General features: G+C 49.2%; 2 protein-coding genes across 2 annotated transcripts in view; both read left to right on the top strand.

Moving 5' to 3' along the window:
* The first annotated feature begins 925 nt into the window (after positions 1 to 925).
* On the top strand, positions 926 to 19,882 carry LOC106577303 (formin-2). Its single transcript, XM_082964549.1, has 3 exons — positions 926 to 3,336; positions 12,957 to 13,129; positions 19,682 to 19,882. The coding sequence occupies exons 1-3, from the start codon at positions 1,191 to 1,193 to the stop codon at positions 19,880 to 19,882; spliced, it is 2,520 nt and encodes an 839-aa protein (XP_082820675.1). The 5' UTR covers positions 926 to 1,190.
* A 1,728-nt stretch (positions 19,883 to 21,610) lies between these two features.
* The window catches only part of LOC106577438 (uncharacterized), a 135,982-nt gene continuing 129,848 nt past the window's right edge, over positions 21,611 to 27,744 (top strand). The window contains exons 1-2 of the mRNA XM_082964550.1: positions 21,611 to 21,754; positions 22,360 to 23,825. Coding sequence (XP_082820676.1) covers positions 21,611 to 21,754; positions 22,360 to 23,825 — 1,610 coding nt within the window. The remainder of the gene's footprint in view (positions 21,755 to 22,359; positions 23,826 to 27,744) is intronic.

Raw genomic sequence — 27,744 nt, forward strand, 5'->3', positions numbered from 1 at the left:
AGACAGGAGGGGTCAGGAGACACTGTGGCCCCATCCGATGATACCCCCAGACAGGGCCAAACAGGCAGGATATAACCCCACCCACTTTCCCAAAGCACAGCCCCCACACCACTAGAGGGATATCTTCAACCACCAACTTACCATCCTGAGACAAGGCCGAGTATAGCCCACAAAGATCTCCGCCACGGCACAACCCAAGGGGGGAGCCAACCATCACTCCTGTATTCCAATGACACGTTGTGTTAGATAATCCAAGTTTATCATTTTAAAATGCTAACACAATGTGCCATTGGAACACAGGAGTGATTTCTAAGTGACCCCAAACTTTTGAATGTGTATGTATAATTAATAATATTTATCCTATCCTGTTTTTCTCCAGACACCATCACTGGGAGAACTGTCCCCAGCATCAAGACTTCACCATGCGTACCATCCAGACCATAGAAAACCACATCCCTGTGCTGAGGGAGAGCGTTGTCAGGACTCCTTTTACAGGGAGAACTGTGTGTCTGTTAAATATGAATACATACAGCCACAATCCCTGTCAGACTCCCTGTCACAGCCAGACTCCCTGTTACATTCCCAGCCACGCTCCCAGCCAGACTCCCTGTTACACTCCCTGTCACAGCCAGACTCCCTGTCACAGCCACACTCCCAGTCACAGCCCCTATAATAGCCACACCCCCAGCCACACTCCCCGTTACAGCCCCTATAATCGCCAGGCTCCCCGTCACAGCCAGGCTCCCCGTCGCAGCCCTTATAACAGCCACACTCTCCGCTATAGTCCTTATAACACCTGCTCTCCCCGCCAGACTCTCTGTCACAGAAACCACCTCTCCCTAGAGCCCCACCAGTACCCAACTCACCAGTATCAGCAGCCATGGTTTTCTCTTCCCCTGGCAAGGAGGCAGCCGGCGGAGACCTCTACTGTTGTTTCTAAAAGCTGTTTCTCTTCCTCCAGCTCTGCTCGGCTCAGCACATTACACAGAGCAGCAGATGGAGAGGAGGAGAGGGATCCAGGAGAGAGAGAGCAGGGAGGAAGGGGAGAAGGAGGTGGGGAGAGGGAAAGGGAGCCGGGAGAGAGCAAGCAGGTGCACGCGCATGGAAAGAGACTGCAGGGAGGAGGGGGAGAAGGGAAGCAGCGAGAAATCGAGCAGGCGCAGAGAGGAGAGAGAGAGCAGCGAGAAATCATGCAGGGAGGGGGAGGAGAAGAGCAGGGAGAAATCGCACTGGCGCAGGGAGGAGGAGGAGAAGAAGAGCGAAAACAGGCGTACGTCGTCTTTGCATCATCAGCACTGCTCCTCTCATCATCGTCACCGGAAAGCAGCATCACAGCCTCCGCCTCGCAGCAGCTACGCAGACGTAGACGGAGGAGCAGCAGAGAAAATGGCAGCTGTTTTCAAAGGCATGGCCTGAGTCTCAGCGCCAGACAGAAGTGGAGGCTGAGATCCTGCATCATGGGGAACCAGGAGGGGAAGCAGAAGAAGGGGAAAGAGGGGGAAGGATACGGACAGGACGTAGCAGATCATACCACCGGAGCGCCTCGTCACGCTGATGGCACAAACAAAGGATTTCACCATGGCAAGAAATCCCACGGAAAACATGGCAAAGGAGGAGGGGGGGAGGAGAAGAAGAAGGAGTCTAAATCCTCTGTGTTCTCTATCAGGAAGAGGAAGAATCTGAAGGGGAAGGGATCGATGGGGGGATCCAGGGAGGACGTGTTGTCCTCTCAGAATGAGCTGGACTCCGCTCACTCTGCTCTCACCAAAACACCAGACCTCTCTCTGTCAGCTGACGAGCTGGGCCAGTCTGACACCGAGGGACCGACAGAGCCTGGTGATGGCCATGGTGCTAGGAATCATGGTTGTGTCAGGACGGAGAGCTGGCAGCCCACGGGGGAGAGCCGGCAGCCCACGGGGGCCGCCACGGACACTGCTCCAGACCAGCAGGGGGAGGTTGAACAGAGAAAGAGGAGCAGCTCTGGTTCAGACGCAGACATCTATAGCTTTCACTCAGCTGCAGAACAAGAGGACCTGCTAGCTGACATCCAGCAGGCTATTAGACTACAGCAGGGGGTGATTATCTCCACCGCTGAGCTGAGTGAAGAGCGGGGTTGGGGAGGAGGAGGGTGGAGGAAACAGAGGTCTGACGAGGTTATAACTACCCCCAGTCCCACTGAACAAACCCCACCAATGGAGCCTCTCACTGCCCAAGAGGCAGCCCCCGTCACTGGCCAGGAGAACGGCCTGCTTTCTAAACTGTCTCTGTCCCTGGAGGCAGAGGAGGAGGAGAGGGGAGAAACCACTGCTATAGATGAACTAAACTGGGAGCTGAGAGGGGTTGAAACAGAACTGGCCCTTTGTGCCTCCTCTTTCTCTGGGACAAAGGAGGAGGAGGAGGCATTGAGCTGCCAGGAGGTGAACGGTAACACTCAGCCCCTCTCTCAGCCCCCCACAGCCCAGACGAACGGCCATGTTACCAAGACAACCAGCGCTACCAGCTTCCCAGACCTCACAGCCTCCTTTGAGAGTGCTGTGGAGTCTCCTCTCAGAGAGGAGAAGGAGGTGTTGGAGGAGGTGGAGGAAAGGGAGGAGGAGGAGAATGATCTGGACATGCCTCCCCTGTCAGCCGAGAGCCTTAGTCACAGTGATGAGACCACGAGCCACGAGGACATAGACCTGAGCTCTGGCAACGCCTCCGAGGCAGAGGGGAGGGTGGGGGACTGGGTGGGGGCAGGTGTGGGGGCTGCAGTCAGCGTTGAGTCCCTGGAGTGTCTTAGCAGGGGGGATCTGAGGTGCTCTGAGCCTGCCGACGACCCCCTGATCACCCAGAGGAGGAAGAGCAGTGTGTCCTTCTCCCCTATGCCCTCTCAGGAGAGCCCTAGCCTGGCCACGCGTCTCCTCAAGTCCACCCTAACCTCCACCCTTCCATCCTACAACCACTCCTCCTCAGGCACCAGCCCCACAGTCAAACCCTACCCTCCCATTTACCCTTCTTACATCAAAACCACCACCAGGCAGCTCTCTGGCTCCCCAGGCACCTCTCCCTCACAGAGCCCCTTGTTCCGCCGGCGCTGCCACGACCTGGGACACCGCACGGAGAAGTGGAGGGTTAGACGACAGCGCTCCCACAGCATCGCTGGTCCCCTCAGCTGGTCCGCGGACTGGACCGAGGAGTTGGAGAGGGAGCGCCCAGCCAAGGCAGGATCAGCAGACTACCTGGAGGGGTACGGAGGGTCAGAGGACAGGCTGAGGGGGGGCAGTCAGCCCCTGTGTGCCACGAGGAGATCTTCCACCGGACAGGTGTCTACCTGCAGCTTCCACGACATCTTCACCGGTGAGTTTTAGTCAACCTTTTCACAGGGACTCCCATTGAGACCAAGGCCTCTTTCACAAGTTGTTGCTTTTGTTTGTTTATGTAGCCTTTATGTAGCCTTCCCATAGCCTTTATGTAGCCTTCCCATAGCCTTCCCTGTAGCTCAGTTGGTAGAGCATGGTGTTTGCAACACCAGGGTTGTGGGTTCGATTCCCACGGGGGGCCAGCACAGAAAAAAAATGTATGAAATGTATGCATTCACTACTGTAAGTCGCTCTGGATAAGAGCGTCTGCTAAATGACTAAAATGTAAATGTAAATGTAATGTTGTGATGAAATAAGTACCAAAATGTATGCTCTTATTGCTGTAAGTCACTCTGTATAAGAATCAGAGTATTGTATTGAGGCAGCAGGTAGTCTAGTGGTTAGAGCATTGGGCAAGTAACCGAAAGGTTGCTAGATCGAATCCCCGAGCTGACGTTGGAAAAATCTGTCGTTCTGCACCTGAACAAGGCACTTAACCCACTGTTCCCCGGTAGGCCGTCATTGAAAATAATAATTTGTTCTTAACTGACTTGCCAAGTTAAATAAAGGTCAAATAACTAGAGTATAAGAGCGTCTGCTAAAACGTAGAACTGTTGTGTCCTGCATCAGAGCTGTTCTGGAACTAGGAGGGTAGGCTAGGCTGCTGTTGTGGAACTAGGAGGGTAGGCTAGGCTGCTGTTGTGGAACTAGGAGGGTAGGCTAGGCTGCTGTTGTGGAACTAGGAGGGTAGGCTAGGCTGCTGTTGTGGAACTAGGAGGGTAGGCTAGGCTGCTGTTGTGGAACTAGGAGGGTAGGCTAGGCTGCTGTTGTGGAACTAGGAGGGTAGGCTGGCTGCTGCTGTGGAACTAGGAGGCTAGGGTAGGCTGCTGTTGTGGAACTAGGAGGGTAGGCTAGGCTGCTGTTGTGGAACTAGGAGGGTAGGCTAGGCTGCTGTTGTGGAACTAGGAGGGTAGGCTAGGCTGCTGTTGTGGAACTAGGAGGGTAGACTAGCTGCTCTTGAGGAACTAGGAGGGTAGGCTAGCTGTTGTCGTGGAACTAGGATGGTAGGCTAGCTGCTGTTGTGGAACTAGGAGGGTAGGCTAGCTGCTGTCGTGGAGCTAGGAGGGTAGGCTAGCTGCTGTCGTGGAACTAGGAGGGTAGGCTAGCTGCTGTCGTGGAACTAGGAGGGTAGGCTAGGCTGCTGTCGTGGAACTAGGAGGGTTGGCTAGGCTGCTGTCGTGGAGTAGGAGGCTGGGCTAGGCTGCTGTCGTGGAACTAGGAGGGTTGGCTAGGCTGCTGTCGTGGAACTAGGAGGGTTGGCTAGGCTGCTGTCGTGGAACTAGGAGGGTAGGCTAGGCTGCTGTCGTGGAACTAGGAGGGTAGGCTAGGCTGCTGTCGTGGAACTAGGAGGGTAGGCTAGGCTGCTGTCGTGGAACTAGGAGGGTAGGCTAGGCTGCTGTCGTGGAACTAGGAGGGTAGGCTAGGCTGCTGTTTTGGAACTAGGAGGGCGGGTTTTAATAGGCAGGATTTGGACAGTAGTTCATTCCTTCTCTAAGTACTTAGCGTAAACAAAGATGCTATTGAGATGTGTGGTGGTCAGTTGGCGAAGAGAGACAGTGATCTTTGTTTAACTGTGAACAAATGGAAGAGAGAAGAGCTCTCCCTCGGACTGACGGACCAAATTAAATGTTTTCTTACTGGAGAGGGTGACAGGAGATAGAGTCCCTCCCGATCATGAACCGCCCCGCCCCCCTCGGTCGGTCCGTCCCTCCTCATCCCTGGTCTTGGCTGTGGACAAGGTTCATATTTCATGCTTTAAAGCAGGGATGTCAAACTCATTCCATGTAGGGCTGGTCTTTCCCTTCAATATAGACCTGGACCACCAAGTGAGGTGGAGTTGATTTGACTAATTACTGACCTTAATTCATCAATCAGGTCCAAGGGAGGAGTGAGGACCGACAAGACACTCGACCCTCCGTGGAATGAGTTTTACATGTGAAGCTTTAAAGGGTTTCTGATGCATGTCACTAGACGAACAGGAGTCTGACAAGATATTCATTTATTTGTAGTTTGGATGAGCTGTGAGCTTTGGCTCTAGGATAGCACATTTATTGTTGGTGTACACACACACACACACCCACAGCCTTAGCCCAACACCATGGAAATGTGGTGGTTAGTGTGTTGTGCAGAGCATGGTGTGTATATGGGGGTGGGGTGAAAGACAGGGCTTTCATGCTGTATTACATCAATAGAAGTGAGGTGCCTCTTAAGGCGTCAGCAGACAGATTGTTTGCTCCTAGCAGATATTGGCTAGCAAGGGGGAAAAAACGTCTGTGCTTGCGTACTTAAAATATCTTTGCTCGAAAAAATGAGAGAATAGTCAATATTATTTTTATACACTTGAGACCCTGTAGCATCAAATCAAATTGATTTATATAGCCCTTCGTACATCAGCTGATATCTCAAAGTGCTGTACAGAAACCCAGCCTAAAACCCCAAACAGCAAGCCATGCATGTGAAAGAAGTACGGTGCCTTGGAAAAACTCCCTAGAAAGGCCAAAAACCTAGGAAGAAACCTAGAGAGGAACCAGGCTATGAGGGGTGGCCAGTGCACTTCTGGCTGTGCCGGGTTGATATTATAACAGAACATGGTCAAGATGTTAAAATGTTCATAAATGACCAGCATGGTCAAATAATAATAATCATAGTAGTTGTCGAGGGTGCAACAAGCACGTCCGGTGAACAGGTCAGGGTTCCATAGCCGCAGGCAGAACAGTTGAAACTGGAGCAGCAGCACGGCCAGGTGGACTGGGGACAGCAAGGAGTCATCATGCCAGGTAGTCTTGAGGCATGGTCCTAGGGCTCAGGTCCTCCGAAAGAGAGAGAGAGGGAATTAGAGAGAGCATATTTAAATTCACACAGGACACCGGTTAAGACAAGAGAAATACTCCAGATGTAACAGACTGACCCTAGCCCCCCGACACATAAACTACTGCAGCATAAATACTGGAGGCTGAGACAGGAGTGGTCAGGAGACACTGTGGCCCCATCCGATGATACCCCCAGACAGGGCCAAACAGGCAGGATATAACCCCACCCACTTTGCCAAAGCACAGCCCCCACACCACTAGAGGGATGTCTCCAACCACCAACTTACCGTCCTAAGACGAGGCCGAGTATAGCCCACAAAGATCTCCGCCACGGCACAACCCAAGGGGGGGGGGGGGGGGCGCCAACCCAGACAGGAAGACCACGTCAGTGACTCAACCCACTCAAGTGACGCACCCCTCCCATGGACGGCATGGAAGAACACCAGTAAGCCAGTGACTCAGCCCCTGTAATAGGGTTAGAGGCAGAGAATCCCAGTGGAGAGAGGGGAACCGTTGCTCCAGCCTTTCCGTTCACCTTCACACTCCTGGGCCAGACTATACTTAATCATAGGACCTACTGAAGAGATAAGTCTTAAAGGCTGAGACTGAGTCTGCGTCTCTCACATGGGTAGGCAGACCATTCCATAAAAATTGAGCTATATAGGAGAAAGCTCTACCTCCAGCCGTTTGCTTAGAAATTCTAGGGACAATTAGGAGGCCTGCGTCTTGTGACCGTAGCGTACGTGTAGGTATGTACGGCAGGACCAAATCGGAAAGATAGGTAGGAGCAAGCCCATGTAATGCTTTGTAGGTTAGCAGTAAAACCTTGAAATCAGCCCTTGCCTTAACAGGAAGCCAGTGTAGGGAGGCTAGCACTGGAGTAATATGATACATTTTTTGGTTTCTAGTCAGGATTCTAGCAGCCGTATTTAGCACTAACTGAAGTTTGTTTAGTGCTTTATCCAGGTAGCCGGAAAGTAGAGCATTGCAGTAGTCCAGCCTAGAAGTAACAAAAGCATGGATTAATTTTTCTGCATCATTTTTGGACAAAGTTTCTGATTTTTGCAATGTTACGTAGATGGAAAAAAGTTGTCCTTGAAACAGTCTTGATATGTTCTTCAAAAGAGAGATCAGGGTCCAGAATAACGCCGAGGTCCTTCAGTTTTATTTGAGACGACTGTACAACCATCCAGATTAATTGTCAGATTCAACAGAAGATCTCTTTGTTTCTTGGGACCTAGAACAAGCATCTCTGTTTTGTCCGAGTTTAAAAGTAGAAAGTTTGCAGCCATCCACTTCTTTATGTCTGAAACACAGGCTTCTAGCGAGGGCAATTTTGGGGCTTCACCATGTTTCATTGAAATGTACAGCTGTGTGTCGTCCGCATAGCAGTGAAATTTAACATTATGTTTTCGAATGACATCCCCAAGAGGTAAAATATATAGTGAAAATAATAGTGGTCCTAAAACGGAACCTTGAGGAACACCGAAATTTACAACTGATTTGTCAGAGGACAAACCATTCACAGCGACAAACTGATATCTTTCCGACAGATAAGATCAAAACCAAGCCAGAACTTGTCCATGTAGACCAATTTGGGTTTCCAATCTCTCCAAAAGAATGTGGTGATCGATGGTATCAAAAGCAGCACTAAGATCTAGGAGCACGAGGACAGATGCAGAGCCTCGGTCTGACGTCATTAAAAGGTAATTTACCACCTTCACAAGTGCAGTCTCAGTGCTATGATGGGGTCTAAAACCAGACTGAAGCGTTTCGTATACATTGTTTGTCTTCAGGAAGGCAGTGAGTTGCTGCGCAACAGCTTTTTCAAAAAATGTTGAGAGGAATGGAAGATTCGATATAGGCCGATTTAGTTTTTTATCATTTCTGGGTCAAGATTCGGCTTTTTCAAGAGAGGCTTTATTACTGCCACTTTTAGTGAGCTTGGTACACATCCGGTGGATAGAGAGCCGTTTATTATGTTCAACATAGGAGGGCCAAGCACAGGAAGCAGCTCTTTCAGTAGTTTAGTTGGAATAGGGTCCAGTATGCAGCTTGAGGGTTTAGAGGCCATGATTGTTTTCATCATTGTGTCAAGAGATATAGTACTAAAACACTTTAGTATCTCCCTTGATCCTAGGTCCTGGCAGAGTTGTGCATACTCAGGACAATGGAACTTTGGAGGAATACGCAGATTTAAAGAGGAGTCCGTAATTTGCTTTCTAATGATCATGATCTTTTCCTCAAAGAAGTTCATAAATGTATTACTGCTGAAGTGAAAGCCATCCTCCATTTGCGAATGCTGCTTTTTAGTTAGCTTTGCACACAGTACCAAAAATACATTTTGGATTGTTCTTATTCTCCTCAATTAAGTTGGAAAAATAGGATGATCAAGCAGCAGTGAGGGCTCTTCGATACTGCACGGTACTGTCTTTCCAAGCTAGTCGGAAGACTTCCAGTTTGGTGTGGCGCCATTTCCGTTCCAATTTTCTGGAAGCTTGCTTCAGAGCTCGTGTATTTTCTGTATACCAGGGAGCTAGTTTCTTATGACAGATGTTTTTAGTTTTTAGGGGTGCAACTGCATCTAGGGTATTGCGCAAGGTTAAATTGAGTTCCTCGGTTAGGTGGTTAACTGATTTTTGTCCTCTGACGTCCTTGGGTAGGCAGAGGGAGTCTGGAAGGGCATCAAGGAATCTTTGGGTTGTCTGAGAATTTATAGCACGACTTTTAATGCTCCTTGGTTGGGGTCTGAGCAGATTATTTGTTGCAATTGCAAACGCAATCAAATGGTGGTCCGATAATCCAGGATTATGAGGAAAAACATTAAGAGCCACAACATTTATTCCATGGGACAAAACTAGGTCCAGAGTATGACTGTGGCAGTGAGTAGGTCCAGAGACATGTTGGACAAAACCCACTGAGTCGATGATGGCTCCGAAAGCCTTTTGGAGTGGGTCTGTGTACTTTTCCATGTGAATGTTAAAGTCACCAAAAATTAGAATATTACCTTCTATGACTACAAGATCCGATAGGAATTCAGGGAACTCAGTGAGGAACACTGCATGTGGCCCAGGAGGCCTGTAAACAGTAGCTATAAAAAGTGATTGAGTAGGCTGCATAGATTTCATGACTAGAAGCTCAAAAGACGAATACGTCATTGTTTTTGTTTTTTGTAAATTGAAATTTGCTATCGTAAATGTTAGCAACACCTCCGCCTTTGCCGGATGCACAGGGGGTATGGTCACTAGTGTAACCAGGGGGTGAAGCCTCATTTAACACAGTAAATTCATCAGGCTTAAGCCATGTTTCAGTCAGGCCAATCGCATCAAGATTATGATCAGTGATTAGTTCATTGACTATAACTGCCTTGGAAGTGAGGGATCTAACATTAAGTAACCCAATTTTGAGATGTGAGGTATCACAATCTCTTTAAATAATGGCAGGAATGGAGGAGGTCTTTATACTAGTGAGATTGCTAAAGCGAACACCGCCATCTTTAATTTTGCCCAACCTAGATCGAGTCACAGACACGGTCTCAATGGGGAAAGCTGAGCTGACTACACTGACTGTGCTAGTGGCAGACTCCACTAAACTAGCAGGCTGGCTAACAAGTACACTCCCTCAAAATAGTCTGAATTAATCTAAGATAACTCAAGATATCTGTAATTATTTGACTTTTTTTTGCGGAGGATGTCTTGCTGTCTAACTGTGGTTGGGGCATTTTCTCAAGTGAAAAATGTGCATTTAAAACTAGTCTGTTGTTGAATTACAACAAACACTTCATTGAAGAATCCCAACTGTTGACCAATCACTGACAGTGGCGTAGTGTTTGGCACCCGAACTTCAGCCTCAAGACAAAATGTAATGTGCTCAAACCGCTAACAAAATACACGCCGAACCCCAAAAATAACAAAAACATCACAAAATATATAGCCGTGTTTTTACCTGGTACTTCCTGTATATAGCCGTGTTTTTACCTGGTACTTCCTGTATATAGCCGTGTTTTTACCTGGTACTTCCTGTATATAGCCGTGCTTTTACCTGGTACTTCCTGTATATAGCCGTGTTATTACTTGGTACTTCCTGCGTATAGCCGTGTTATTACCCAGTACTTCCTGCGTATAGCCGTGTTGTTACCCGGTACTCCCTGCCTATAGCCGTGTTGTTACCCGGTACTCCCTGCCTATAGCCGTGTTGTTACCCGGTACTCCCTGCCTATAGCCGTGTTGTTACCCGGTACTCCCTGCCTATAGCCGTGTTGTTACCCGGTACTCCCTGCCTATAGCCGTGTTGTTACCCGGTACTCCCTGCCTATAGCCGTGTTACTATTTTCACATTTTTATTCCTTTTATTTATCTTTACTGCATTGTTGAAAAAGGACCCTTTAGTCTGCATTTCACCCATCGTTGTTGTTGGAGCCCTTCACTGGCGGTCTGCACCCGTTGGCGCGTGTGACATCACACAATTCATGAGCCGCTCTTTTACTCATCCCTCTAATATTACAACTGCTCTCCTCTCTAAATCTGTACTTCTCCTAGTTATGAGCTGTCTCCTGCTCGAAATCTGTACTTCTCCTAGTTATGAGCTGTCTCCCTCTCTCCTCTCTAAATCTGTACTTCTCCTAGTTATGAGCTGTCTTCCGCTCCCCCCCATTATTCCTTCCCCTCCTTCCCTCTCTCCCCCTCCTTCCCTCTCTCCCCCTCCTTCCCTCTCTCCCCCTCCTTCCCTCTCTCCCCCTCCCTCCCCTCTCTCCCCCCTCCCTCCCTCCTCTCCCCCCTCCCATCTTCTCCTGCCAGCTACTGTAAAAATGGTATTCTGACTTTAATCCCCAGAATGGCAGTTTTTGAACTACTTCAGTAGCGACCCAAAATGTTGCTTTACCAGCGGTGAATTTAGTGATGACGTGTTCTGAACTGTAGATAGAAATACAATGAAAGGATCTGACGGTGTGATTCTGTCTGACAGTCGATCTGCTCTACGTCATACAACTTTATCTGAAAGGCATGTAATGGCACATCGTCCTGAGTAGGCCATAGATCATATCCCATAATATCGGGGTGTCTTGACAAACAGGGGTAAAGTTAAGCCATGCATCAGTGCCTCTTTACTAGCCTTATTTTGGCTTAGTCCCTAATGGCCCCCTATTCCCTATATAGTGCACTACTGTTGACCAGAGCCCTATTCCCTATATAGTGCACTACTGTTGACCAGAGCCCTATTCCCTATATAGTGTACTACTGTTGACCAGAGCCCTATTCCCTATATAGAGCACTACTGTTGACCAGAGCCCTATTCCCTATATAGAGCACTACTGTTGACCAGAGCCCTATTCCCTATATAGAGCACTACTGTTGACCAGAGCCCTATTCCCTATATAGTGCACTACTGTTGACCAGAGCCCTATTCCCTATATAGTACACTACTGTTGACTGGAACCCTATGAGCCCTGGCCAAATGTAGTGCACTACATAGGGAACGGGGTGCCATTTCAGATGCAAGTTGGGTGTCATGACAACCAGTGGTGGCGTTTTAAAAGGCCATTCATTAGTTCTGTCCATATTAACTAATGGGCCAGCTGTAATATTATTAGCCCTGTTGGTTCAGCAGCTCTACTGAACTGGAGACAGACAGACAGTACTGATGATAGAGGAGAGGACTTAACTAGAGCCTGGTCTATTCATTCTCTTTATTGTGTGTGTTTGTGCTCGTGTTAAAAGGCATGTCGATACCACCATGTGGCTGGTTGCCATTTTGGCTTTTGGAATTCTGGTATATGGATGTTATCCTGCAGGGAATGTGCTTCTCTCTATATACAGTGTGCTCTTCCAGTCTCCTCCCACCATCCTAAAATCCTTTAGCTGGGACGGCTCGGGGGGGGTCCTTTAGCCGGGACGGCTCGGGGGGGGGTCCTTTAGCCGGGACGGCTCGGGGGGGGGGGGTCCTTTAGCCGGGACGGCTCGGGGGGGCGGGGGTCCTTTAGCCGGGACGGCTCGGGGGGGCGGGGGTCCTTTAGCCGGGACGGCTCGGGGGGGCGGGGGTCCTTTAGCCGGGACGGCTCGGGGGGGCGGGGGTCCTTTAGCCGGGACGGCTCGGGGGGGCGGGGGTCCTTTAGCCGGGACGGCTCGGGGGGGCGGGGGTCCTTTAGCCGGGACGGCTCGGGGGGGCGGGGGTCCTTTAGCCGGGACGGCTCGGGGGGGCGGGGGTCCTTTAGCCGGGACGGCTCGGGGGGGCGGGGGTCCTTTAGCCGGGACGGCTCGGGGGGGCGGGGGTCCTTTAGCCGGGACGGCTCGGGGGGGCGGGGGTCCTTTAGCCGGGACGGCTCGGGGGGGCGGGGGTCCTTTAGCCGGGACGGCTCGGGGGGGGCGGGGGTCCTTTAGCCGGGACGGCTCGGGGGGGGCGGGGGTCCTTTAGCCGGGACGGCTCTGGTGTGTGTATGTGTGTGTATATATATATATATATATATATATATACACACACACACACACACACACACACACACACACACACACACACACACACACACACACACACACACACACACACACACGTATGTCTGGTTGGACCAGCCTGGCTAGAGAAGTTGTTAACTGTAGTTCTACTGTAGTAATATTGATGTCTCTACCTCCAGGTCGTACTCTCCTAGAGAAGTTGTTAGACTATAGTAATACTGATGTCTCTACCTACCTCCAGGTCGTACTCTCCTAGAGAAGCTGTTAGACTGTAGTAATATTGATGTCTCTACCTCCAGGTCGTACTCTCCTAGAGAAGTTGTTCCTACAGCAGGAAGATGCCCAGCCAGAGGAAGCTGAGAAGCTGTGTTCTAGGATTCTGGCCATGGGACTGTTACTACCCTTTACTGACTGCTTCAGAGAGACAATAGGAGGGTCCAACCCACAACTCACTGCGCCATGCAAGTTCCACGTGAGTATTCTATCCTACACCTGTACCCTCAACCCTGTTCGAGAGAGAGAGAGACCCTCCTGTAGGTTTTCAATCCAACCCCAGTGGGTAACGCGCCCAGTGGGTAACGCGCCCAGTGGGTAACGCGCCCAGTGGGTAACGCGCCCAGTGGGTAACGCGCCTGATTCTACTTAATTATTAGGGTCAAGTGCGCTAGATTAGGTTTGGAGCAGGCCAGGTACCAGAGGTCTGGGCCAACTGTTACATCAACTATATTGTTCCATGTAGCAAATTAAACTCTGATTGGAGCTCAGGGCCCACTGTTAACTCCCGAGTGGTGCAGCTGTGCAGTGCAAGAGGCGTTACTACAGTCCCTGGTTCCAATCCAGGCTCTATCACATCCGGCCGTGATTGAGGAGTCCCATAGGGAGGCGCACAATTGGCCCAGCGTCGTCCAGGTTTTGGCCGGGAGGGTAGGCCGTCATTGTAAATAAGAATTTGTTCTTAACTGACTTGCCTAGTGAAATTAAATGAAGTTACATCAACTCTATTGTTTTCTGCTCCATGTAGCTATTTAAAAACAAATTTCACAGCAATAATCACATTAATTAATTATATGTGATATGCCCATTAAATTGAATCATTGTTTAGAGTAATATATTATATACCTAATAACTATGTTCTTTGTTAATTCATGTTTATTATGAGGTAAGTCCGCACAACGCTGCTGTTCCTACCATCACCAATCTGATAAATGGCAGATGAAATTCAAATCCCTCATTTGAACTGTTATGGCCCCATTGTGTTGATGTGCAGTATGTTAGACAGTAACTATCCCATTGTGTTGATGTGCAGTATGTTAGACAGTAACTATCCCATTGTGTTGATATGCAGTATGTTAGGCAGTAACTATCCCATTGTGTTGATGTGCAGTATGTTAGGCAGTAACTATCCCATTGTGTTGATGTGCAGTATGTTAGGCATGTATTTTTGGCTGTGACGTTGTCTTCAAAGAGCTCTGTGACACACACACATCTGCCCAGTGTGTCGTGGTTGGACTACATTTCCCAGCAGCCTTTTGTTCCCTAACTACCTCATCACAGCATCACCGTCATCATGCTGGATATCTGCATCAGTCTGCAGCACACGGTAGTCCTCTGTTACCTTTACACTCAGGGGTGAAAGTAAGGCGGTCTGGTACGGCGTCTCGGGCAAAAATAAATAGTGAGGGGTACGCCGTACCTGTAAAACGTGAGGCCGTCACAATTAAGACATGTTAAAAAAAAAAAAAAAAATTGGCTATTACATCGTTATTTAACATTACTGCATGTCAGCCGCATGACAAATGAGTGAATTGACTGGAAACCTGGGTGGGTATCCGCTCCATATTGCGTTGTGTTTTCGAGGAGAACATTTAACACCATTGTTTTGCTGAGTTGGAGTGCTCTGAGCTCTAACACAAATCAAATGTATTTATAAAGCCCTTCTTCTTACATCAGCTGATATCTCAAAGTGCTGTACAGAAACCCAGCCTAAAATCCCCAAACAGCAAGCAATGCAGGTGTAGAAAACTCCCTAGAAAGGCCGAAACCTAGGAAGAAACCTAGAGGAACCAGGCTATGAGGGGTGGCCAGTCCTCTTCTGGCTGTGCCAGGTGGAGATTATAACAGAACATGGCCAAGATGTTTTTAGATATGGTTTTGCTGAGTTGGAGTGCTCTGAGCTCTAACACACAGCTCTAATGGCTGTGATGGTACCTTGTTGTTATAGTCACAGTGACACAGTGAAAGTCATGAAAATGCTTGAGGATGCAGAGTCGGTGTACTTAGTGTCTCTCTGGAGGGACCAGCCTCCTGGCTAGCTGTTGGTACAGTGTCTCTCTGGAAGGACCAGCCTCCTGGCTAGCTGTTGGTGGTACAGTGTCTCTCTGGAGAGACCAGCCTCCTGGCTAGCTGTTGGTGGTACAGTGTACAGCTGCATGTTGTAGCTATAACAGATGTGACCGGTTTCAGATTGTAGCCTGATGCCCTGATCTGGTCATGGGAGAACAATAAGGCAATCGGTAGCTGATTACAGGCAGGAGAGGACGGGACAGGGCAGCTCTCAGGCATTGATCTGTAAATATATGATCGTTCTCTGGCAATGCCCTCCCTCCCCACTCCTCCTCCTCCCTGTGCAGCACAGAGCAGCAGTATAGAGAAAGCGTAGTCATAAAGCAACCTGATCTGACTGCAAGCAGCCCCATCAGCCTTTGCAAACTCTGTGACTAGCCTGAAGCTACAAGAACAGCAGGGAGAAGAGACCAGTCCGTTATATCAGGCTCTCTGAGGATGGACTGGTCAGGGTCAGAGCTACCATGAGAACAGGAGGGGAGGGCAGCGACGCCCAATGTTTCTGGGGACTGCTGCAGTTTAACAGATGCAGCATTTTTAGGGAGATTCATGATCACAGACCGGTGAAAGGAAAGAAGTGCCAGACTGGCAGTAACTCACTGTATTGTCAGAAGAGGAACAGCAGAGCAGAGGGGGGGAAAAAAACACCACCGTTTACAACCCTGAGAAAAAAACACCACTGTTTACAACCTCGAGGGATTTGTTGATTTAATTTTTTTTTTTTTTTTACATTTTTCTTAAATGCAAACTCCACATTTTCCCACAGCGTTCTTGGTGATAATGGAATACCTACATGGTCCAAACAGGAGTGGTGCATAGAGCAGAGTCCAGAGGCTATGCGCCATAAAATTGAATATTCTGTCCAGGAACTGACAGATTAAAGCGGACAAGGACATGGCGAATATGTCAGAGTCGGGCGTAGAGATCGATGGGAGCTTTTCCTCCTCCTCTCTGGCTCTAGCTAATGATGATGATGTGGGGGCCTCTGAGTGTGTGGCGCTGTCTCAGGTGCCTGAGCTAGTCCGAGAGCTACTAACCATCAACGGCCAGGGAAGAGGGGAGGAGAGGGAAAGGAGACTGGACCTAGCATGGCTCAAACTCAAACAGACCGTCCGCAAGAAATGCAACCTGTTTGAGCACCTGCAGGTTAGCATGGGAGCATTATGCAGAAGGTTGTGTCTCTGTCCCAAGTACGGTAGCATCCTATTCCCTATGTTGTGCACTACTTTTGACCGGGGCCCATAGGGAGCCATTTGAGACAGGTCCTTTTTTGTTCTTCGATCTAACATGGTTGAGTACACACGGCATGTGACGTCACTTAGCGGTCATGGAGTTTCCGTTGCACTCAACATCCAATGGGATCAGTCTGAAATGGGATTAGTCCATGTGATTGGTAGACGTATATGATTGTAGAATGAATAATGGCACCCTATTCCCTTTATAGTGTGCTACTTTAGACAAGGACCCATAGTGCACTAAATAGGGAATAACAGTACATGGGAATGATTTTAAGAAATTGATTTTATGAAATTTGGATTCATTAATTTGATTATTATGGATTTTCTATTCTGAGAAAAACGAAAACTCTCAGGGTTTCCGTTCAGATGTAATGGAAAATATGGCGCTGTACAATGTGACGGTGGAGCCTACAGTATTTGAGTTTTTGGACGATTCTATATTAATATCTAAGGGGCATAACATTTCCACACCCTAATTGTAGTCTAACCAATACTCATTCCACCTATGGTAGGACCTACGGTACATCTAAAAAAAAATGTTTTCAATGACTTGACTCTCCGCCAATAATTACATTTAGAGGATTTGAGGATTCTAAATTAATATCTAAGGGGCATTTTCCCGTTAGGATCTGTGAGAATATCTGAGGGGCTTTTTATATAATTCTTAATTAATTGATAATAATCGCTTTGTTTAAAAAGTAACTATTTTGGAGATTTCATTTAACCTTGAGTGAGCGAGGGGGAAAAAGGCAGTTCTTGAACATGGGGTGAGACATTCTCACTAATCTTTAAATAAAGCCAGTTTGTTGTTTAGGTTTCTCCAGAAACAAATTCTAACTTGATTATTTAGCAGACATCACTTGCTAATATTCAGTCAACACATATCTTAAGAATAGAATATTTGAGATAATAATATTTGAGATTATTTCGTTAAAATAGACGGTGAGTGATTTGTAATCTGAATAAAGTCCAAAATAATATTTGTAATGGCCAAAATGGCGCTGTACAACATGACCGTGTGTTTGAAAGAGTACTTTCCAGTAAGTAAGCAACAATTTGTTTGCCTTCATTGGATAACTTTGTTCCAATATTTCTGTAATTCAGTGATATTTATTCCCATAGTAATTCGTTATGGATCCATAACGAAATCAACATCTGCATTTTTAAATATTATTTTCATTATTTTATTAACGAAAGCATAAAGATGCTGATGAAGAAATACAGTACTGTACAGTATATGCTTTTACATTTTGTACAATAAAGCATTTAACCTGTTGGGGATAGGGGGCAGTATTGACACGGCTGGATAAAAAACATACCCGATTTAATCTGGTTACTACTCCTGCCCAGTAACGAGAATATGCATATAATTATTGGCTTTGGATAGAAAACACCCTAAAGTTTCTAAAACTGTTTGAATGGTGTCTGAGTATAACAGAACTCCTATGGCAGGCCAAAACCTGAGAAGATTTCAAGCAGGAAGTGGCCTGTCTGAGAAGTAGTGTTTCATCTTGGCTCTTTTTATTGAAGACTCAGGATCTGTGCAATAACGTGACACTTCCTACGTCTTCCATAGGGTCTCAGAGCCCGGGAAAACGTTGAACGATATCGAGGCAGGCTCTGGCTGAAACACTTTATCGCTTTTGGCAAGTGGCCACTCAGAGTACTATGGGCTTAGGCGCGTGCCCGCTTCGAACGAATGCTTTGTTTTCCTTTGTCTGTTTATCTAAACGCAGATTCCCGGTCGTAATATTATCGCTTTTTTATGAGAAAAATTGCATAAAAATTGATTTTAAACAGCGGTTGACATGCTTCGAAGTACGGTAATGGAATATTTAGAATTCTTTTGTCACGAATTGCGCCATGCTCGTCACCCTTATTTAGCCTTTAGGATAGTGTCTGGAACGCACAAACAAAACGCCGCTGTTTGGATATAACGATGGATTATTTTGGACCAAACCAACATTTGTTATTGAAGTAGCAGTCCTGGGAGTGCATTCTGACGAAGACAACAAAGGTAAGAACATTTTTCTTATAGTAAATCTGACTTTGAGTGCTAAACCTGCTGGGTGTCTAAATAGCTAGCCCTGTGATGCCGGGCTATCTACTGAGAATATTGCTAAATGTGATTTCACCGAAAAGCTATTTTAAAATCGGACATATCGAGTGCATAGAGGAGTTCTGTATCTATAATTCTTAAAATAATTGTTATGCTTTTTGTGAACGTTTCTCGTGAGTAATTTAGTAAATTCACCAGCAGTGTTCGGTGGGAATGCTAGTCACATGCTAGTCACATGCTAATGTAAAAAGCTGGTTATTGATATAAATATGAACTTGATTGAACAAAACATGCATGTATTGTATAACATAATGTCCTAGGGTTGTCATCTGATGAAGATCAACAAAGGTTAGTGCTACATTTAGCTGTGGTTTGGGTTTATGTGACATTATATGCTAGCTTGGAAAATGGGTGTCTGATTATTTCTGGCTCGGTACTCTGCTGACATAATCTAATGTTTTGCTTTCGTTGTAAAGCCTTTTTGAAATCGGACAGTGTGGTTAGATTAACGAGAGTCTTATCTTTAAAATAGTCATATTTTTTAAAAATTGAAGTAATAGCATATCTAAGGATTTGAATAACGCGCCACAGGATTCAACTGGCTGTTGAGTAGGTGGGACGCAAGCGTCATCTCATGGTTCACCCAGTCGAGGCCGGCACGGGTATTAAACCAGCATCTGTAGCAACACAGCTTGCACTGCTATGCAGTGTCTAAGACCGTTGTGTCACTCAGGCGCTGTACAACGTGACCGGTTAGGAGTGGCCTACAGTACTACAGTAAGAGAAAAAGAATCCTAACAAATAAAATAATAAAAACCTTAGTATAACAGTTTTGAGTCAGTAATACGGAAGTCGTGCACATTTTTCAGTTTCTACTTAGGTTTCGCCCGTTAATTGTCAGACACAGTAGGACCCAAAAGCATAATCAGGTCTCTAACTCCCCCTTGTGGTGGTCTGGAGCAATGAAGTGGTGACGCAAGGTACCGTACTAGACCACAAATTACCTCTAAGTCCCGCGGCGTAAACTCACAACTTTTAGAGGAACCACTATGTCCTATTGTCCCCTTACAGCATTATATCTCCTCTCATGTCCCCTTACAGCATTATATCTCCTCTCATGTCCTCTATTGTCCCCTTATAGCATTATATCTCCTTGTGTCCTCTATTGTCCCCTTATAGCATTATATCTCCTTATGTCCCCTTATAGCATTATATCTCCTTATGTCCTCTATTGTCCCCTTATGCTATTTTATCTCCTTATGTCCTCTATTGTCCCCTTATGCTATTTTATCTCCTTATGTCCTCTTGTCCCCTTATGCTATTTTATCTCCTTTTGTCCTCATGTATGCCATATTATCTACCCTCATCTCCCTCTTTCCCCCAGCAAGACCAGCTGTACACGTGGGCAGCGGTCAGCCAGCCCCCCCACTCCATGGAACACTTTGAGGGCCGGGCCCCCCTCCCTGGGCATCTGAAGACCCTGTGGCCCCCACCCAGACCTGTGGGAGATGATAGCCCAGGCCTCATGTACACGGAAGAGGGTAGGAGCCCTCACCACATCCATGTAGATACTATTATACTGTAGAGACTAGTCATATGGATACTATTATACTGTAGAGACTAGTCATATGGATACTATTATACTGTAAGAGACTAGTCATATAGATACTGTGATACAATACGTTCTACCAAGGAGGGTAGGAGCCCCTCATCATAACAGTTACTAACTACAGACTGTTGTTTTGACCTGTAACTCTCACTAGCACTGATTCTGCAGATGGCGTCTATTTCGAAACTTTAACTTCCTCAGCCAGGGTGGAAGGGCGGGTGGCCTCGTCCCTCGGCCAGGGTGGAAGGGCGGGTGGCCTCGTCCCTCGGCCAGGGTGGAGGGGCGGGTGGCCTCGTCCCTCGGCCAGGGTGGAGGGGCGGGTGGCCTCGTCCCTCGGCCAGGGTGGAGGGGCGGGTGGCCTCGTCCCTCGGCCAGGGTGGAGGGGCGGGTGGCCTCGTCCCTCGGCCAGGGTGGAGTTGAGCTTCATGTTTTATGCTTGGGGTTTAAGAGGATGTTGCATCTCTGTGCCTTGAAACTAGCATTAATTTATGACTAGCGTTAATTTTAACCCAACAGTGTAGATTTATGGAAAGCCTTGTTTCTAAACCGGATCTCTCTTCTTTCATGCTCTGATACCTTTAGAGGGCGATGAAGGTAAGTTACATTGTGAATGTGTTTCTGCATGGTCATTTAACTCTTTCTTTTTGTCCTTGTTCATCAGTTATCGTGTGCTGTCCGTCTGTAGTCCCACATGCTATTGAAAGGGCCAAGGTTGCATAGCAACGTTGAGTCAGTGCTTAGGCAGGCAAAGATGGATTGATATTCTGAGCTCGTCTTTCCCCTCTGTCCCCCGACAAACGTCCTGTCGTCTTTCCCCTCTGTCCCCCGACAAACGTCCTGTCGTCTTTCCCCTCTGTCCCCGACAAATGTCCTGTCGTCTGTCCTCCGACAAATGTCCTGTCGTCTGTCCCCCGACAAATGTCCTGTCGTCTGTCCCCCGACAAATGTCCTGTCGTCTGTCCCCCGACAAATGTCCTGTCGTCTGTCCCCCGACAAATGTCCTGTCGTCTGTCCCCCGACAAATGTCCTGTCGTCTGTCCCCCGACAAATGTCCTGTCGTCTGTCCCCCGACAAATGTCCCGTCGTCTGTCCCCCGACAAATGTCCTGTCGTCTGTCCCCCGACAAATGTCCTGTCGTCTGTCGCCCGATAAATGTCCTGTCGTCTGTCGCCTCTGTCCCCCGACAAATGTCCTGTCGTCTTTCCCCTCTGTCCCCCGACAAATGTCCTGCCGTCTTTCCCCTCTGTCCCCCGACAAATGTCCTGCCGTCTTTCCCCTCTGTCCCCCGACAAATGTCCTGTCGTCTTTCCCCTCTGTCCCCCGACAAATGTCCTGTCGTCTTTCCCCTCTGTCCCCCGACAAATGTCCTGTCGTCTTTCCCCTCTGTCCCCCGACAAATGTCCTGTCGTCTTTCCCCTCTGTCCCCCGACAAATGTCCTGTCGGCTTTCCCCTCTGTCCCCCGACAAACGTCCTGTCGTCTTTCCTTGCTGCTGAGTCTGACACCTAAAAAAAACAGGCTGCTAAATGTAATATTGCATTTTCCTTAACTATTGTTTTGATATGAAATGAGGCTTTAGACATAACAGCTTTTGATGTTCACATTAAATGTCAATTTTCATTTCATTGTAAGAAAAAAACAATGCATGATGGTACGGATTGTGAATTGAAGTAGTCATTGTATCATCACATATCATCCAGTAAGAATGTGGTCTGGTCTAGTTCACCGTGTGTGGTTGTATTCTGGTAGTGATAATATAGAAGTATCCTGTCTCTCTTTTCCTACAGAACACCAGGCAGCCATCCTGGGGCTGAAGAGACATCAGAGAGAAGAAGTCGGCCAACTTCAGGTCTGTCACCCTACTTTCAGACTAAGTTTGCAAAGTACCGGTTAAGATTTCCAAAATCAGTAGGGAATCATCCAACCTTACCTGAGAGCTAATCTATAGGACTGTGCAATCTTTCCCTTTGGAGAGAATAGCATCGTATCTCTAGTCAAACATTTATCCTGAATAACCATGGCCTCCTTCACCTGATTTAACCACAAGGGGGCAGCAGCCACTAAGAGTTGTACTAGTTTAGTGGAATACTCTTTAATAGCAGTTATATGTGAGGGTCTTGGTGTGTGTGTGTGTGTTGACCAGTACCTGGCAGACTCAGACCTCTCCCATGTTTATTATCTATTATCATCCATATCTCCTAGAGATGCTCCTTGTTGTTGAAGTATTGTCCTTCTGAAAGCCGCAATCTTGTCTTGTTCCATATGAAGTTATTGAGCTCCTCTCCAAGAAGCTCCGCCTCTAACAAAGCATATCTTGAACATAACATTGTTCTCATTGTGGTTCTGAAACAGTTAACATATTGCTTTAAATGTTTATATGAACACTCTTTCCTCTCGCTCTCTGGCCCCCCCCTCTCTCGCTCTCTGGCCCCCCCTCTCTCTCTGTCTCTCCAGGAGGAGTCCGTGCTGAAAACAGTGAAGCTGAAAGAGGAGCACGTCAACGTGATCCAGCAGTTAGAACAGACCATTGAGGACCTGAGGACTAAGATAGCTGAGCTGGAGGAACAGCACCCCCTGCTGGACAGAGACAGTATTACCATTAAGGAGCCAGAGAGCAGTGTGGAGGGGAGTCTGTACAGGGAGGTCTGTCATGTAGACCTACAGACTGAGGAGAGGATGACAAAGGAGGTCGGTAATGTAGACCTACAGACTGAGGAGAGGATGACGAAGGAGGTCTGTAATGTAGACCTACAGACTGAGGAGAGGATGACGAAGGAGGTCTGTAATGTAGACCTACAGACTGAGGAGAGGATGACGAAGGAGGTCTGTAATGTAGACCTACAGACTGAGGAGAGGATGGCGAAGGAGGTCTGTCATGTAGACCAACAGACTGACTGTCTCCTGAGTTGTCTGGAGGCCAAGTCTGTCCAGACGTCGCCTATGGAGGAAAGCTTTAAGTTTAAAGTGCCTTTACCGGACCAGATGCTGCCACCCTTGTTTGTGAACGAGGATGAAGGAGGGTCCTCTCTGTCTTCGTCCTGTCCCATTAATCTCCCCCCAGAACTGGCCCTGTCACTACCCATACCCTTCTCCCCCAAGGCCGCACCAGCGTTTGTCTGTACGTGCCAACAGCAGCAACAGAGGGGCATTAAACCTCCACCTCCTTTACCTGGTCACTCCATGGCTCCTCCTCCACCACCACCTCTACCAGGGGGTGCAATGCCCCCACCACCTCCTCCACCTCCTCTACCAGGGGGTGCAATGCCCCCACCTCCACCTCCTCTACCAGGGGGTGCAATGCCCCCACCTCCACCTCCTCTACCAGGGGGTGCAATGCCCCCACCTCCACCTCCTCTACCAGGGGGTGCAATGCCCCCCCCCACCTCCTCTACCAGGGGGTGCAATGCCTCCACCTCCTCTACCAGGGGGTGCAATGCCCCCCCCCTCCGGGGGGCAGCCCCCCTCCTCTACCAGGGGGTGCAATGCCTCCACCTCCCCCCTCTACCAGGGGGTGCAATGCCCCCACCACCACCACCTCTACCAGGGGGTGCAATGCCCCCACCACCACCACCTCTATCAGGGGGTGCAATGCCCCCACCACCACCACCACCACCCCCTCTCCCTGGCATGGGGATGGCACCTCCCCCCCCTCCCTTACCTGGGATGATAGGGATGGGCCCTCCCCCACCCCCTCCAACATTACCTGGGATGGTTGGACCTCCTCCTCCTCCTCCCCCTCCTGGCTGTGGCCCTCCTCCACCATGTGCCCTGGGCTCCCTGGTCCCTCCTTTGCCCATGGGACTGTATGCTCTAAGCATGGCGCAGGAGAAACCTCCCCGGAAAGGAGTGGTGGAGCCTCCCAGACCCATGAAGCCTCTCTACTGGACCAGGATACAGCTCAACTCGGCTCAACACAAAAAGTAAATCAATCAATAGAAATGTGTTTTAATAACAAGCCGTTTTTTATTTCAGCTGTTGTTCCTAAAGCTCTATGCTAAAAAGTAATCATGACAGCTATGCTAGTTACATAAGCAATCTGGACCTGTATTCAAAAAGGCTTTAGAGTAGGAGTGGGGATCTAGGATCAGGTCATACAGAGTCTCAGTAGGAGTGTTGATAAGTCTCCCAGTAGGCGTCTCAGTAGGAGTGGTGATCTAGGATCAGGTCATAAAGAGTCTCCCAGTAGGAGTGGTGATATAGGATCAGGTCGTAAAGAGTCTCCCAGTAGGAGTGTTGATATAGGATCAGGTCATAAAGAGTCTCAGTAGGAGTGTTGATATAGGATCAGGTCATAAAGAGTCTCAGTAGGAGTAGTGATCTAGGATCAGGTCATAAAGAGTCTCCCAGTAGGAAGGAGTGTTGAACTAGGATCAGGTCCCGCTTCTTCATTATGATTTAAGATGGGAAAACTGATCCTAGGTCTGCAGTGTTATTCTGAGAAGCTTTGTGTGCCTTGCTGTATTGTTTCAGACCATGTCCCCGACCTAAAGAGTATCCTATTCAGCGTTTATGACACTGTGGACAAGGGTGTTTCTCAAAATGCATACTACTGTGCTCTGAGCGTGCAAAAATGAGTACAGGAGGGTCGGAGTATGAATCCAAATCAAAGTTATGTGAAACGGAGGGACACTTCTAAAGATGCATACTACCATTTTGTACATGTTTTTGAAGCATCAATGCAAGTTTCAAAGTGTGCACCAGAAAAATGACGAGTACGCGTAAACGACTACGCAACGTTTCTTGAAATCAATGGCGGACATTATTTGAGCTAAAGGAATCGCATGCTAACTGGCTAGCTACTGATGTTGCCCATTTCATGTCTCTCAATATTTTAATCTTGATATGTTAAATCCATACTGTGTTTAATTTTGGCATGTTTACCTGCCTACAAAACATAAGAGTGCGTAGATAGCAAGCCCATAGTAAGTCAAAAGGGCTAACTGGCTACCTGCTACTGTTAATAGGGCTAACTGACTAGCTGCTACTGTTAATAGGGCTAGCTGCGACTGTTAATAGGGCTAACTGGCAAGCTGCTACTGTTAATCGGGCTAACTGGCAAGCTGCTACTGTTAATCGGGCTAACTGGCTAGCTGCTGCTACTGTTAATAGGGCTAACTGGCTAGCTGCTGCTACTGTTAATAGGGCTAACTGGCTAGCTGCTGCTACTGTTAATAGGGCTAACTGGCTAGCTGCTGCTACTGTTAATAGGGCTAACTGGCTAGCTGCTGCTACTGTTAATAGGGCTAACTGGCTAGCTGCTGCTACTGTTAATAGGGCTAACTGGCTAGCTGCTGCTACTGTTAATAGGGCTAACTGGCTAGCTGCTGCTACTGTTAATAGGGCTAACTGGCTAGCTGCTGCTACTGTTAATAGGGCTAACTGGCTAGCTGCTGCTACTGTTAATAGGGCTAACTGGCTAGCTGCTGCTACTGTTAATAGGGCTAACTGGCTAGCTGCTGCTACTGTTAATAGGGCTAGCTGCTGCTACTGTTAATAGGGCTAGCTGCTGCTACTGTTAATAGGGCTAGCTGCTGCTACTGTTAATAGGGCTAGCTGCTGCTACTGTTAATAGGGCTAGCTGCTGCTACTGTTAATAGGGCTAGCTGCTGCTACTGTTAATAGGGCTAGCTGCTGCTACTGTTAATAGGGCTAGCTGCTGCTACTGTTAATAGGGCTCGCTGCTGCTACTGTTAATAGGGCTCGCTGCTGTTAATAGGGCTCGCTGCTGTTAATAGGGCTCGCTGCTGTTAATAGGGCTCGCTGCTGCTGCTGCTGCTGTTAGGGCTCGCTGCTGCTGTTAGGGCTCGCTGCTGCTGTTAGGGCTCGCTGGCTAGCTGCTGCTGCTGCTGCTGTGGGGCTAGCTGCTGGGGCTTAATGGGGCTAGCTGCTGCTGTCCAGTCAGCCACGAAGAATTGAGATCTACCTTGCATAACATTAGTTTTAGGTCGTTTTTGCCTGTTAAACTAACTAGATTATCATTCACATACTGTATAGCTGATACATTTTCAAGTATAATGTTTGCTTTGAGTATATCTTGTTTGGTCTCTATTGTTGCCTTTGTCCTGGCTGGAAGAAGGGTCAGTGGATGGAGAGGTGCAGAGTGAGGTAATACAGTAGGGGGAGTGCTGCTCAGTGAGGTAATACAGTAGGAGAGAGTGCTGCTCAGTGAGGAATTACAGTAGGAGGGAGTGCTGCTCAGTAAGGTAATACAGTAGGAGGGAGCGCTGCTCAGTGAGGTAATACAGTAGGGGGGAGCGCTGCTCAGTGAGGTAATACAGTAGGGGGGAGCGCTGCTCAGTGAGGTAATACAGTGAGGGGAGCGCTGCTCAGTGAGGTAATACAGTGGGGGGAGCGCTGCTCAGTGAGGTAATACAGTGGGGGGAGCGCCGCTCAGTGAGGTAATACAGTAGGGGGAGCGCCGCTCAGTGAGGTAATACAGTAGGGGGAGCGCCGCTCAGTGAGGTAATACAGTAGGGGGAGCGCCGCTCAGTGAGGTAATACAGTAGGGGGAGCGCCGCTCAGTGAGGTAATGCAGTAGGGGGAGCGCCGCTCAGTGAGGTAATGCAGTAGGGGGAGCGCCGCTCAGTGAGGTAATGCAGTGGGGGAGCGCCGCTCAGTGAGGTAATGCAGTGGGGGGCGCCGCCCAGTGAGGTAATGCAGTGGGGGGGGCGCCGCCCAGTGAGGTAATGCAGTGGGGGGAGCGCCGCCCAGTGAGGTAATGCAGTGGGGGGAGCGCCGCCCAGTGAGGTAATGCAGTAGGGGGAGCGCCGCCCAGTGAGGTAATGCAGTAGGGGGAGCGCCGCCCAGTGAGGTAATGCAGTAGGGGGAGCGCCGCTCAGTGAGGTAATGCAGTAGGGGGAGCGCCGCCCAGTGAGGTAATGCAGTAGGGGGAGCGCCGCCCAGTGAGGTAATGCAGTAGGGGGAGCGCCGCCCAGTGAGGTAATGCAGTAGGGGGAGCGCCGCCCAGTGAGGTAATGCAGTAGGGGGAGCGCCGCCCAGTGAGGTAATGCAGTAGGGGGAGCGCCGCCCAGTGAGGTAATGCAGTAGGGGGAGCGCCGCCCAGTGAGGTAATGCAGTAGGGGGAGCGCCGCCCAGTGAGGTAATGCAGTAGGGGGAGCGCCGCCCAGTGAGGTAATGCAGTGGAGGGAGCGCCGCCCAGTGAGGTAATGCAGTGGGGGGAGCGCCGCCCAGTGAGGTAATGCAGTGGGGGGAGCGCCGCCCAGTGAGGTAATGCAGTGGGGGGGGCGCCGCCCAGTGAGGTAATGCAGTGGGGGGGGCGCCACCCAGTGAGGTAATGCAGTGGGGGGGGCGCCACCCAGTGAGGTAATGCAGTGGGGGGGGCGCCGCCCAGTGAGGTAATGCAGTGGGGGGGCGCCGCCCAGTGAGGTAATGCAGTGGAGGGAGCGCCGCCCAGTGAGGTAATGCAGTGGGGGGAGCGCCGCCCAGTGAGGTAATGCAGTGGGGGGGGCGCCGCCCAGTGAGGTAATGCAGTGGGGGGGGCGCCGGCCAGTGAGGTAATGCAGTGGGGGGGGCGCCGCCCAGTGAGGTAATGCAGTGGGGGGGCGCCGCCCAGTGAGGTAATGCAGTGGGGGGGCGCCGCCCAGTGAGGTAATGCAGTGGGGGGGGCGCCGCCCAGTGAGGTAATGCAGTGGGGGGGGCGCCGCCCAGTGAGGTAATGCAGTGGGGGGGGCGCCGCCCAGTGAGGTAATGCAGTGGGGGGGGGCGCCGCCCAGTGAGGTAATGCAGTGGGGGGGGCGCCGCCCAGTGAGGTAATGCAGTGGGGGGGGGCGCCGCCCAGTGAGGTAATGCAGTAGGGGGAGCCACCCGGCGTGAGGTAAT

This window comes from Salmo salar, chromosome 18 (assembly GCF_965601325.2).
Source record: "Salmo salar chromosome 18, fSalSal1, whole genome shotgun sequence".
Lineage (NCBI taxonomy): Eukaryota > Metazoa > Chordata > Actinopteri > Salmoniformes > Salmonidae > Salmo > Salmo salar.

Excerpts from the sequence above, each read along its gene's own strand:
- LOC106577303 (XM_082964549.1), top strand. The coding sequence starts at position 1,191 with ATGCAGGGAGGGGGAGGAGAAGAGCAGGGAGAAATCGCACTGGCGCAG. Across the intron at positions 3,337-12,956 it reads CTTCCACGACATCTTCACCG|GTCGTACTCTCCTAGAGAAG; the intron begins GTGAGTTTTAGT and ends CTCTACCTCCAG. Across the intron at positions 13,130-19,681 it reads CTGCGCCATGCAAGTTCCAC|CAAGACCAGCTGTACACGTG; the intron begins GTGAGTATTCTA and ends TCTTTCCCCCAG.